The following is a 14,269-nucleotide window of genomic DNA, read 5'->3' as shown; positions in this document are numbered from 1 at the left end:
ATGTCTAATGCTTAAATACTAAATCAGCTCTGAGTCTAAAGTGTTATTTGTCTGTTTTAGATTTCTTTAACACAGAAGCTTTCAGTGGAAGCCATTTAGGAGCAGATGTTTGTTTCATTCACTCAGACCATGCGTGTTTCTCACCTGCAGTAGATCACTGTGAGTAGCAGGCAGGTGTTACGATGTTCCTCTGTGGCTCTTTATAGGGACAGTCTGCTCTCTCTGTGTTTCGCTACACCCTGTTCTGATCCCACTGAGATTTAATGGCAACAGACTGTAACACGTTGTGTTTTTCAGAGCACAGTGTGTCATACTGAAGCACTGACACCAGAGCATGTGGTTTGTGAGACATGAAACAGTCTCCAGTGTGACTAAAGCTGTTCTCATCTTCTTTCCTTCTTCTTCAGGGGATGTCATTGTCTACATTAATGACATCTGTGTGCTCGGCACTACTCACGCCGATGTTGTGAAGCTCTTTCAATCCGTACCAATTGGTCAGAGTGTTACGCTTGTGCTCTGTCGAGGATATCCACTACCCTTCGACCCTGAGGACCCAAATGCCGCAGCGAGTGCCTCCCTCACACCCATCGGGCTGGAGCACCGCCCGTTGGTGGTGAACGGACGCGGCAGCTACGACCCCTACCTGGAGTATCTGTCGCTGAGCTCCCAGCTTCCTCCTCAGGCTCTGACACAGGCCGGAGCCTCTCACCCCGGGGACACTCATCTGGATGGCTCGTCGCTGCCGCCCACCACACCCGGTTCAGCATCAGCACACACGCTGCGCGACGATAACGTGTCTATGGCCTCCTCGGGGGCGGCAGGTGTTGCCGGGGCAACAGGACAAGGAGGAGAGCTGCTGACAGTCACCATGGTGAAAGGTGCAGAGGGTTTCGGGTTCACAATTGCTGACAGTCCTACTGGTCAGCGAGTTAAACAGGTAATTTGTACCATCTCCTCTTTTAGTTTCCTTTTTAATGCTCTTAATTATTCAGATAATTTTTTTATTTAGCCTTAATTCAAATATGAAAAAGCTAATTGAGATTAAAAGCCTCTTTCTCAAGAGCACCATGGACCTAAAATGAAATCTAAACAGCCAGCTAAAGCCAGCTTTGTTAACCTAGAAATAAACATAAAGCAGAGTTTGAATTAAAAGTTGGTCAAGGCAGCCAAGTAACAAGCTGTATAACTGGAAGAGCCTGAGATTAAAAAAAGGTTATCTTATAGAGTTTTTATCTATAATAATAAATGAAAAGCCATGTAAAAAGGTGCAGAGGACAAACTTCCAACCATCATACTTTGATACCTGGCTGCAAAAATCAGACAAGCAAAAGAAGATGAGTGTAGTGTTTTTAATGTATTTGCCATTTAGCTATAAATTATCACCAAAATACAAATAACAATAGCATCTATGTTTAATGAATTGCTTAACTAGAAAATACTTATTTCTTCTTAAAGTTATTTTGCTATTGGATGTTTTTTTTTAACAAATAACAAAAACAATTGGGATATTTATGGATGACGCTTGATTTTGGGTAAGGTGAACCATTTCTGCGTTGTTGTGACCTGTTTTGGATCAAAACGTGGTTAAAACACACAATGATGACACACCTTTACTTAAATGGCAAACTTCCCCAGACTTATATTTAAGATCTTATGGTTTTTCAAAGTTAATGTTGCCGGGCACTCTAACAATGTTTCCAGGTCTTTTGGAAGAGAGTCAAGCCCACAGCATCATAGATCCCCCAACAGTTGGCATGGGTTTCTTTTCCTTATATTTAATCCTGATTCTTGCCAGAAGCAAATTGAGTATTCAAGTATCTGACTAATGCAAATCGTTTTAGTTTAAGTCCAGAAAACAAAAAAAACTAAATGTAAATTACACAAGTGCTTCAGTTTTTTGCATTTGATAGGAAATGCTCAAAATGCCAGTAAATGTCAGACCAGTCATTTTAACACAATAACATGAGATTTCCCCAATCCTATTGATTTGTTTTTCCATTCAGAAATATTGCTACTGCCATAAAAAATTCATTTATTTCAAAGCTTTTTGAAACAAATGCTGTTTATTTATGCTAAAATTCCCCATGCACATTAAACATGCAGTAAATGTAAAGTATACAACTATCTCTTTTTTTGTACATGCATGGAAAGATAGGGTGAAATGAATGTGTTTTTCCTATATAATATAATGATTAGGTTTTGCACAAACCTCTCAAAAAACATAATATTTGTTAAGCTTTTTTCACCTGTAAAATCCTACATTTTGCAATATAATATTTAAAATATATGGGAAAAATTTAGAGTGAAGATGAAACATGTGCAGTTTGCATCTTTCCTGGAGGAACAAGTCCATCTCCCAGCTTCCCTGCTGCATCTTATAAAATAGCTGGTCTGTTCAAACGTGCACTTAATTCATTTTCTGAAGATAGGGGGAAATTAATTCATTATTTAGATTTTTCCACTGCCCTGCATGTTTTAGATGTTTTCCTGCTCCAGCACACCTGACACCTCAACAGCTCCTCAACTGATTCAACTTAATGTCTCATCTGTTTGAACCAGGTGTGATGAAGCAGGAAAAGATGTAAAACATGCAGAGGAGAGCGCTCTTTGCATCAAGGCTAACGTAGATCATGTATTCTAGTTAACTGCTTCGTATTAATAAAGCATTTCAAAAAGGTGATGGTGAATGTGTTGTTGCTGTGGTGCAGGTGTTGGATCCCGGATCCCAAGGAGCATCAGGACTGATTGAAGGAGACCTGATCCTGGAGGTGAACCAGCAGCCGGTGGCTGCAGCAGGACATGGAAGAGTGGTGGAGATGCTCAAAGAGTGTCCAGTGGGAGCTGAGGCAACACTTCTCATACAGAGAGCAGGAACAGGTTGGTATAATTAGATTAATTTGATGGTTTCTCCTCGTTTTGTGCTTTATGATGGTAAATTATAAAAAAAGGGCATATTCTTTTCATGCCCTGGTTTTACTCAACAGGACATAGTGAAAAACACCCTTCCCTTACCAGGTCTTGAAATTCGGTACAGTGTCTTGCAAACATATTCATACCACTTGAATCTTTCTGCATTTTGTTACATTACAAACGTAAACCTCAATGGTTTTTATTTTTATTTTATGTGATAATGAACAGAAAATAGTGCATAATTGTGAAGTAGAAGAAGTGCATTTGTTTTCAGCCCCCTTTACTCTGGGGGGACAATATTAGGAAAACGTGCAAAAATATGCAGAAATGTTGCGATGACGATATGACTCACGATAAATGAAGCAATATTTAACTAAACAGTATTAATGTCTTCATTCTTTGGGTTAATGGCAAACACTGAATACAGATATAGAAGAGTCTGTCAGCTACTGGGGAAAAATAATCATTATTTCCATCTCCATAACATGGTTTTATTTAAATAGTTGCACATAGCTAAATCTGCTGTTTTTGACAATTAAATAACTTCGTTAATGTTTCCCAATAACTTAAACAGAACATCTAAATACCTTTCTAAAATATTTTCTGCTGCATAAAACATGCATCACCAAATGTATTACTGGCATAGAGAGCCTGAATTTGTGGTACTTAATTACCTATTTTATTGTGGAAGAAGTTAGTTTAGTTAGTTACTCATAAACTAGCTATAAATAGTTCAGTCCCTGGTCAGGTGCAACAAGTTGCCAGGACGTTCCCCTTCCAGCAGGTATAATTATTTGTAAAAAGTTTTCTTCAACGTCACAAATATTCACCAATTTGTGTTGGTCTATCATATAAAACCTCAATAAAATATTAAGGTTTGTGGCTGTAACAGGATAAAATGTGAAAAACTTCACTGGGTATGAACACTTTCAGAAGGCACCAAACTTGGATCACTATAAATACTTGACCAGTCAAATCGTATCATTATAATAAAAACATAAAATGAAGCTGTTCAAATATGACCGTATACAGCTCGGGTATATATACACTACCGGTCAAAAGTTGTACATACACTTTCTCACTTATTGGGTCTCTTTATTTTCATGACTATTTACATTGTAAATTCTCACCAAAGGCAACAAAACTATGAATGAATACACATGGAATTATGTGGAATTATGGAATTACTCTAAACATTTTTATATTTTAGATTCTTCAACATAGCCACCCTTTGCTTTGATTATTGCGTTGCTCTCTTGGCATTCTCTCCCTGAGGTGGTCGCCTGAAATGGTTTTCCAGAGTCTTGAGAAAATTTCCCAGAGGTTCATTGGGAGACGCTCAAAGTTTAATATTTCAGCCATCAAAGCAAAGGGCGGCTACTTCAAGGATTCTAAAATATAAAACATGTTTACATTTTACATTTTTTGTTTGCTACATAATTCAGTGTATTCATTCACACTTTTGATGCCTTCAGTGAGAATCTACGTACAATGTAAATAGTCATAAACATAAAGAAAACCATTAAATGAGAAAGAGGTTCTAAAACTGGATTTAAAAGTAGTAGCTATAAGTAGTTTTATAAATAATCAATTAAATTTGGGGGGTTAACTTCATATGCTTTAGAATGTTGCATTTTTCTTGACCCTGTATTAGCTTTTGCTAGTCTTTCATCCGTGTTTGTCAGGAGGAAGGAAGTAAAGGAAAAACACCCCAAATAATCACAAATCTGCACAAAATTACAAATTGGCTGTTTTGGAGATTTCATATGCCAAGACAGTTTTTGCAAAATTAGGAAATAGTCCAGTGTTGCAGCAACTTACTGCTAAATATATGCTGGCTTGTGATCCTCATGCATCATTTTATGGAGCGTCTTCAATCCAGCTGCTGCTTTGCGAGAGAGGAGTCAAGCAGAGGTAACAGTGAGAGCAGGCAGAGCAAAATACAGTTTGATTAGGATCATTTTGACAACTGTTTATTTTTTAACGCGGTCAAGTCTCTGAAGCTCTTTTATTTAGACTTTCTGAAAGTCTGTAGATGAGATTTTGTTTGGGGAATATTAAAGGGTTCAGATTACTGCTAGAAAATGCACAAAATTCAGACTTCTTTAAAATATTTTGATGCATTGTTCAAGGAAAATGTCATAATGTAAAATAAAACATTTTTTTTGTCAGTGCTGCATTTTGGAAGGAATTTATTACAAACTGGAGATGTAATGTGAGTGCTTTGGCTTTATTACTCATGTCATGTTGTAGTAACTGTTTAAAGATACAGAATATTAAACGTAAAACAAGCTGGAGAGCTGCAGTAGGAGCTTAATCTCTGTGTTGTTGTCAGGGAAGCAGGTTCAGTCCCACAGGGGCCAATCATCTTCACAATAAATGCAAAGGGTTCCTAGGCACTCTGGAAAAGTTTGGAAGTCCAGAATATGATTTAAGTGCTTTCCCGACTGTTCCTTTTGTCTAAATATTCCACCTATCTGTCCGTTCATACATCCGTCGGTAAGTTGATGGTTTCTTTCTTCCTCTGGTTTTTATAGATTTTATATTTAAATCGTGACCCGAATAGAAATATCCACAGAAAATTAACAAAGAACGTTTCTGTTTAAAACTTGGAGCTGAGAACTCTGCTAATCTGAGGCTGGAAAACTATGGAATCTAGACATGTAAAATGTTTAGGAACCCTTAATGCAGAAGGTTTACTGAAATGTGTTTTGAACCTAAAATCACCTGCAGAGCTCACAGAGTTCTAAAGCATTTGGCTGACTGGACTTAAGCAACATTATTCTTTTATTCCTGCATTCAAGTCCATCATCATATGATGTTGAGTTGATGTTATAAATAAACTGCAGCTGCACACATTGACCTTTAAGATATTTTGCAGTTTTCTTTTTTTTTTTTTCCTGTTCAATATAGGTAAAATAACAAAGATGAGAGATCACTCATTTTTTGCTAATATTTCAAGATAAGGTCACTGCAAAAAGGGATTTTCACTGCAAGGAAGTTTAAAGTAAATATTCTGACAATTTGTTTCTTTTTCCTGTGTGATTGACCAACAAAGTAAGTTAAATTGCTCAGCGTCAGCTTTATTTGTTTGACATGTGCACTTGCACCGACTCTTTGAAAAGGTGCTCTGGTCAAAGGTCAAAAATCGACTTGATAATTTCCCTGTGCTTCTTATACCGTTCAGCCCCTGGCCATCTGACAAACACACACATATTTTTACCACACAGCGATTAATATGTAGAGCACTGTACAAACTCCAGGATGAAATTCAAAACAAAAGTGCACAATCAATCTCTTTTCTTTAAATCCTCGTTTTCTTGTTGACTCTGTCATTAAGACTTCGGTTTCTCTGGAGTTTACTGCCAGTAGAGAAGTTCATTTGCATTGTTTTTGAGATGGTATCAGAATAATAACGGGGGAAATTATAGAGAAAGGCTCTTGTTTGCATCACTCTTTTCATGGATTGTATTTAATTAGGGATGAAAGTAATCAGTCTAACATGCATCTCAGGTTTAATTAATTTAAGTGTGACTGGAATTATTATTGAGACTTTGAGAAGCCATCAAAGACATGAACGTTCAGCGATACTAATACAAGACTACCTGATGTAAGAGCTGGTTTGCTGATTTTATGACAGAATTGGAGCATCCATACAGGCTCGCCTGTACAGCACATGTACATGCGAGCAAATCGAATATGAACCAAATGTTCACTTACCCCCTCTACACTGACTGTATTAGAGCTAATTAAAAGGATGTGATGAGCATAAACGATTCAGATGTTTTCTGCAGGAGCAGACAATGCAGCAGTGTGTGCAACTGCATGCATACATGTACACATGAGCAGCAGAGAGATAATGTCATGGCACTTGAGTATCTTCATAGAAGCAGAGCCAATGTCTGCCCCCTGGTGGCTGGTCAAGGAATGCAGTCATATTTCACAACTAGATTTATTTTAGATTAGTTTTTAGTTACTGTAAGTATAACTTAATCAACATTAGTAAGTCATTAAATTATTACGCTGACTTACTGAAATTACTTTTCTTATTCGTGTAAATCTTAAAGGCATACATCATAACTTTTTTTAAACTTTCCTTTTCAGTTGTGTTCAGACTTGTAGGTCAGTTTTATTAGTTTTTGTCAAAATCAAGAATTATGTAAAATAAAAAGAAAAAAAGCGAGCTCAGGGTGGCCAGTAATGCTCCCGTAAGTTGTCAATGATGAGGTTACATTTGTAATAAAGTAATAGTATGTTTGTAATAAAATAGTGATAGTAACATCCCCAGCTCCAGTTTGAGTTCATAAAGTAAAGATTTTAATTTTTAGAACAAACCTGCACCCTGTGAAGGAATTTATTTTTGGCCCTTTAAATTATGGTTTCAAAAATCTCTTAAAAAAACTCTTTAGTTATCTTATCTTATCTTATCTTATCTTATCTAATGCAGTTCCTTTTGTAAGTTTATCTCATTCTTTAACGTCACCATTTTAATTCAAATACCTCAAAGCAGCAGCCCCACTGGTGGTTATCAATCTCAAACAAAAGGAACAAACTTCTTTACTATCATTCACATGTATATTGAAGTTTATCTGCAGATCACTATTTAGGGAGTTGAAAAAACGTTGCTACTTTTGACTGTGTTAGTCTGCTCCATGTGCGTCTGTGTGTTTTTGTTTGACTGCTTCGCTGTAGCGTGGGCCCTCTGCCAGCGTTCTGCTGAGCTCTGGTCATGTTCGCAGCTCCGTCCCCTGACATCCCAGTTTAAATCAGAGCCAACCGCATATCTGAAACATTTTGCAGCACCAATCAGAATGTGTATGGAGGCTGAGTAGATGGAGAAGCTGCTGAGCTGCCTAAGCCAATCGGGGAGAACCTGAAGGCCATCCAGAACTCAGCAGGCTAGTCTGTGAGGTCCAGCCTGCCAGACTGCTTGACCGCTGACTTGTGAGGGAGGCCACATGATGGCTCTCTAGAAGCCATTCATTTGTAATTCATCAGCATTTGCGCGGGTGCGCCACACACCCTGCACATATGCCGGTGAATTGTATTTGCATTTAAATTAAGCTGACAAGCAACTGTGAGGATAAAGGTCCTCTTAAATATGAACAGACATTTAACTTGCAACCGATACTCATTTTGTTCATTGAATTGTTAAGGAAATTTCCTGAGAATGAGTTATTAGAATTCCTTAAAGCCTCCCTGAAGGCCTGTATTCCCTGCTGAATGCAGTATTATTATTCCCAACTTCTTACTGAGCTCTCGTTCTGTTGCTGCCACTGAATCATTTCAGCACCACGGATAGCGCTCCCTAAAGCCCTGTTATGTTTACAGCAGTCAGAAAAGGGAGTGCTTTTGTTTTTATTTTTCTCATCATTTGTCTTTATTCTGTAATAGATGTGGCAAAATGGAAGATATTTGGTTTCTAAACATGTAAAAATATGATATTTCACCTTTGTAATAGCCATGGATTTATCGATTGTATTTCACTTTCTATAAACCAATGTTTTCTCTTTGATTCTTATAGCCTAGTCATGGACTTCAGCTAAATGGTACAGTTTACAGCTTTATTTTTTCAACAAGGATAATAAAAACATAGGTGGTTAGTAAAATTCAGAATTTCACAAAATACAAAAAAAACTAAGCCAAAATGATTTGGAGTTGATATTTTAAACTGGCTATTTTAAACATCTTTTATTAGCAGTTAGCACAGTTAGGATTACTAAGACATTAACCTTAACTCTGTGATTTTCAAAAGGCTGTCAACATTTCCAAATCCTGCATATTCCTTGACAGGTTTAAAGCTCAAATAGATTATCAAACATCTGAACATATTACAACACTGTTGTAATATGTTTCCTGGTAGTTTTTCCTTTGACCCAGTCACATTGGGCGTAACACTTCAGAAAGTCTCGCTCTCTCTTGCTTTTTCACAGCCTAAATAAACAGCAGACATGTCTCCACATGTCATGGAAAGTGCAGTTCTTTTTAAACACCCTTGTGCTTCATCTTGTTTAATTTAAAACACATCACAGATAGAATAATAGCCTACATGCTTCATCGGTGCAATCTGTTAGCCCTGGTAGGTGTGATGTGTTCTCTAATTGAAAAGGTAACGGATGAGAGCCCAACTGGACAGTCTCTGGTCAGGACCGATCAACCTAAACCAAGCCATTTCTAGTCATAGGTTGACCAAGGCTGAAACTCTGGCTCCAACACATATGTGTTGGAGCCATCATCAAGCACTGATAAAAAGTGTGAAGCTAAAGCAAATGGTGACAATGACATTGGTTTGCTTCAGACCTTTAACTTACACAAAACAGTTAATAATATTTTTTTGATTTTCTATCTCAATTGTTTCTGGACATATTTGCCATTAGTAAAATGAGTAAACAAAGCAATTGTTCCACATTTTCTACATTTGTCTTGCTGTGTCCTGACTCTGTTTCCATTAATCTTCAAATATAAGCTGAACAATTGTCCTTATTACTCAAGCTTCTCATTATCATATTGATTTTCTGTTGCTGCCTTGCTATTCCCAGCTTTTAAAACCTTAAATTAGATGTGTTGAGCTATATCATGAGACAAGACAATGCATTATGTTGAATAAAATTGGGTTCAAAAAGAGGAGACGAGACAAGATTTTTCAAATAATTTTGTAAAACAAAGAATGCACATTTTTTGTTTGTTTTCACTAGTAGAGTAAAAGCTTAATCTACAATCAGTGTTCAATAATCCAGTCAAGGTTTAACTAGTATGTATTCCAGCTTTTATGCTTGTCTCAATTTAGCGTGGTTCTAATACCAAAATAGCTCTGAAAATGCCATTTTGTGTTTTCACAAAAACAAAAAGAGGTTTCACATATCTCAAGATGTATTTTGTATTTTCAGCTAGAGATGATCAAATGCATTCCAGTCCATAAAAACTGTGAAAGGTCCCATTAATGCAGCACCATTATGAAACTCTGAAGAAAACTATAATTTTAGTGTCAGTAGTATTCCTGTTTTGAATACCCAAAATGCTGCCCCAACATTGATTTGGCAAAACATTTCATCTAAACTGATAGTAGTTAAGGTTTACTGAGCAGATGCTCTCTTTTTGACTGCTGAGCAATTATTTTCAGCAGACTTAGCAGGGGATGCTGCAGTTCTGCAGGAAAAATCATCAGGACTTGAAAATCATCTTAATGGAACAGAGTGGATGTTTTCAGTTTATTTATTAAGCATATTTAAAAACAGGCAAGGTGGCAATCCAAGAACCATAAATGACTAAAATAATAATAACAAAATCTGGAAAATAAGATGGGAATCAAAGCAATCTAACAATAACAAAACACACTTAAACTAAATAAAAAATTCAAGTTTGAAAGGCAGTTTAACACATAAAGTTTAAATTAAGGTATCAAACTCCATTACAAATGAAAACCAATGTCTCAGCAGTCTATATCTGCATTGTTTAAGTTGTTCCATAACTGGGTCCAACCACAGCGAGGCAGTTTTTCAATGACGACTTTGCTCAAAAATATCACTGAATATCTTTCTTAATTAAATCTGCCTTGGTCCTCTTCTCAAACCTCTTTCATGAGTCCTACTAAATTTGCTAACATCTTTGCAGTGTTTCCACATACAGCTTAAATATTGTTCTGCAGCTTTAAAGAATACAAGTAAGCTTATTTGAAGAAAGAAATGCTGAAAAGCAATTGGGAACTCTGATGTTTGCTTTATGTGATGCCACCAGCGTGTGAAAGGTTGCTTTTATATCTTGATTAAACAACAATTTAAATGTTGAAGCAAAATAAATAAACAAACTGATTATGACATGTTCTGTTGGTCACGATCTGTGAGTTTGTCTGATTTTTACTGGAAAAAGCTGGCTCAAAGATTTAGAGCAAGTAGATGTTGAAGAGTTTTTCCATAAACATATTCCTCTTAGTGCTCTCTGACATTTTAAACTGAATGTTATAAACTGAATAAATATTAAATACTTGAATTCTCTGAAGAATGATCAGGCGCCCACGTAAGAGTGGAGCTTTGTGAGAATGTTTATGTATTTCAACCCATGTGAGAAGAGATTCAAATGCAATGTGTTGGTTTTTTTCAAATAAAGCAGCCACTGCACCTTCAAATGTATGTATTTGGGTCTTAGCACCGCAAATGGACTGTTTCCCTTAGATTCAGAGTCACAGGGGAACTGTGTTCTTGGTTATGTTGTTGTGATGTAGCTCTTCCAGCTTCTTTCATGCAGATGAAAAGCAACTTGCAGAGAAAAGTGTGTATGGTTATGAGTTGGGAGCATGTGCTTTAGCCTACAGCTAATGATGTAAAAACGTTGAAAACAAATGCAAGAGCTAAAATTGTTTAGGAGAAGTGACACAAAGTCACAATCAGCACAGAGATATTTTGTCACTTTTCAAGCAAGGGGGATTTTACTTTTTATCTTATATTTCTACATAGATTCTCAGTTTTTTCCTATAACTCTGTAACAAATCGTGTTTGTTTAATTTCTGTAAACAGTTTTATTTCTTTTCCACAGGTCACATCTCCCCATGGAAGCCCTCCAAACAGGTATGAGATTAATAATATTAATAGTAATAAAAATAAAACAGTTTACAGCATATGCAGAACAGTTGTTAAAATAAGACAAAGATAGAAACAAGGCATTTACAGACGTTATTAGAACAGGAAAAAATAAACTGTTGAATATTTACAACTGTGCCAATTAAAATTAATTACAAATTATTGCAAATTAATGGCTAAATAAAACAATTACACGTTTTTCCGAAGTAGTTTAACTAAGATGATGTATGAAGAGACTGATGATATTTTGAAGCCTATTGCAAAGATTTATCAGTTTTACTAAAACTCTGTTTTTACCCTCGGAAATTTTAAGAGTATTATGGAATTAGATCTGGTATCATAAAAATTAGTATATGGCAAAAGGTTAAAATATGTTATATTGCATAAAGTAGTCACTCACCTACCTTCACTCAAACATGAACTTGAGTGATATAGTATTCTTATTTCATAATGTTTAATGTGGTGATTTGAATGTGTGTGTGAATTACTTTTGTCAAGACAGTGTATAAGAAGTTTCATTACTTAACAAATCCTTTTCAGTAAACTCCATTTTGCATATATTTTTGTTCTGATCTAAATAGATCCATCCTGAAGACATTTCTTAGGTTGATGAGTCGAAGAGTCTCCAGTAGTTACAGAGCATAATGCAACATGAGATACTGAATCCAGTCTTTTCTATAGAGGAAGAATCAACCCTATAAATATAAACAACCCTATAAATTATGTCACTATAGTCCTCTACAGAAAGAAAAGAGGATTGCTCCACAGCATGATGCAAGGAGGCTGCCGCTGTATAAATGACTGTCGTCTGCATATAAATGCATTTTGGCTGCAGTTACTCTCTGGCCCAACTCATTTAGACAGATCCTTGGGGAACACCCTTAGATATTGCAAGTGCAGCAGATATATCATTTTCCACAGCAACACATTGAGTTCTGTTAGATAAATAATTTATAACCGATTAACTGAAGCCCATAGATTCAAGTCTTTTAAACAGAAGTTTATCATCTTAAGAGTCAAATGTTTGAGCTATATCAACACATAATGATACACAGTGCTGTTTATTATTTATAGGCTGAAGTAAAGCTATGTAATAGTAATAGTCAGTGCTTCAGTTGGTAATTAATAAAAGACACAAATACATGTCAGTTAAATCTAAAAGATGAATATTTATCTACTTATAATCGTCTGTACGTCTGCCATCACCCACATAGCTATTTTTATTTCTCTTTATAATAGAATCACTGAAGCACAACATTTAAATAACATTAGCTCACATAATTAGCATGTCAGAGGTCAGGGGATTGTTTTGCTATATAGTTTACATGTCTTCTCACACACTCCCTGCTGTTTTTTTAATAAAGTCAGCCTTGTAGTTGTTTTAATTTCCCTGTCATTAGTTTTTATTTGGTACAGTTGTTCCGTTACAGAAAAATACCACAAGCATCTGTTAAACCAGTTCAAGATGTGTCTGCTGCATTTAGATTTGTTTAGAGGACAATCATGAATAAATATGCAAAAATGCAACCTATATACTTTCGAAGAGAAAAATTGAAACCAGTCATAGCATTTTTCTTCTAAGCAGCCAAAAGTGTTTTTTGTCAAATTTCTGAAGATCTTTCAAAGTTGAAAGTGTTTTAAAGTCAGTCCTTGTATTGAACTAGCACAGTAAGGTGTGCAACCTGTTAAAAACGAGTTGAGGACAAAATAAACTTCAGGCCTTAAGGAGCTACCTACAGCAGATGAACTGTATCTGGAAGTGATTTCTTTAGGAAATGGGGGGAAAGTCCATCAAAGACCCGACACAAGATCTGAGAAATGTATTATGCCTCTGCTGAGCCGTCACTTCATGTCCAGTTTTCAGCCAAGAACTATTGGAGAATCAACCGTTTGGTGCTAAAATTGATCTAAAGTTCCTCAGTATAGAGTCAACTAATGAAAGGATAATAAACTGACTTAAGAAATACTGCTTATTACGAAAAGATACCATTTAAAATTTGATTTTGTTGTTAAGTTGTCTCTTATGACCAGAAATAACACTGGTTGTACAGCCATATGTTATTTAGCTAGAATCACTAACATATCAGACCCAACAAAGGAAAATTCAATTATCTCCAAGTAGTCGGCTAAGGGACAGAAAATGAGTCAAAGACCAAGTCCAGAAGATGTACAAAAAACAACTTTGAAATACTTTCAGAAGGCCTAAATCTTGGAATCAGGAGCTCGTCCTAAGATTATAACAAAATATGGCTCAATAAAAAGCTTAATGACGTGAAGATGGCTCAAGACTTCTGTACAGTGATAGAGGACAACGTAAACCAAAATTACCACTGTGCATTATAACTTAATTACACCCAGTGACATAAAACGTTGCTTGTTGTTTTTCTTCCTGTTTAACCAGTGGGACCCTCAGGGCAGCCCTCAGACAAACCGATCCGTTTCGGTCCTGCCGCCTGGCACACCCTTTCCAAACCAACCACAACACCGAACATCTGTACCCGACTCCACAGAAGGCTTTGATCTGAACAAACCCGACCCCTATGACCTTTATGAGAAATCGAGGGCCATCTATGAGAGCAGACGTAAGTGCAGAGGGCATCAGTTGTTTGTTACTCATAACCTGGGCCAGACTTTAGCAAGGATTTACTGGGTCAATACACTGGGGCCCTGAGCTTTTTGAGAGTCCCCAAAAAGTTTTCATTTTCTTTTATATATAAGAAAATAAAATGGGTTTATAATGGCAGACATTATATTTCATAAAAACAAAATATCTACATGACTACTAA

General features: G+C 36.4%; 1 protein-coding gene across 7 annotated transcripts in view; it reads left to right on the top strand.

Annotated features, from left to right (window-relative positions):
- Nucleotides 1-14,269, top strand: part of magi2b (membrane associated guanylate kinase, WW and PDZ domain containing 2b) — a 146,920-nt gene that overhangs the window by 115,601 nt on the left and 17,050 nt on the right. For 5 of the 7 annotated variants that reach the window (XM_047352678.1, XM_047352671.1, XM_047352665.1 and 2 more), the window contains exons 8-11: nt 408-940; nt 2,709-2,877; nt 11,440-11,471; nt 13,885-14,065. In XM_047352678.1, the coding sequence (XP_047208634.1) occupies nt 408-940; nt 2,709-2,877; nt 11,440-11,471; nt 13,885-14,065 (915 nt within the window). The remainder of the gene's footprint in view (nt 1-407; nt 941-2,708; nt 2,878-11,439; nt 11,472-13,884; nt 14,066-14,269) is intronic. The other 2 variants (XM_047352691.1, XM_047352698.1) reach the window with 1 other exon arrangement.

The sequence above is a fragment of the Girardinichthys multiradiatus genome, chromosome 2 (assembly GCF_021462225.1).
Source record: "Girardinichthys multiradiatus isolate DD_20200921_A chromosome 2, DD_fGirMul_XY1, whole genome shotgun sequence".
Lineage (NCBI taxonomy): Eukaryota > Metazoa > Chordata > Actinopteri > Cyprinodontiformes > Goodeidae > Girardinichthys > Girardinichthys multiradiatus.
The sequence above is the reverse complement of the archived record's forward strand: the minus strand, read 5'-3'. Positions and strand labels throughout refer to the sequence as shown.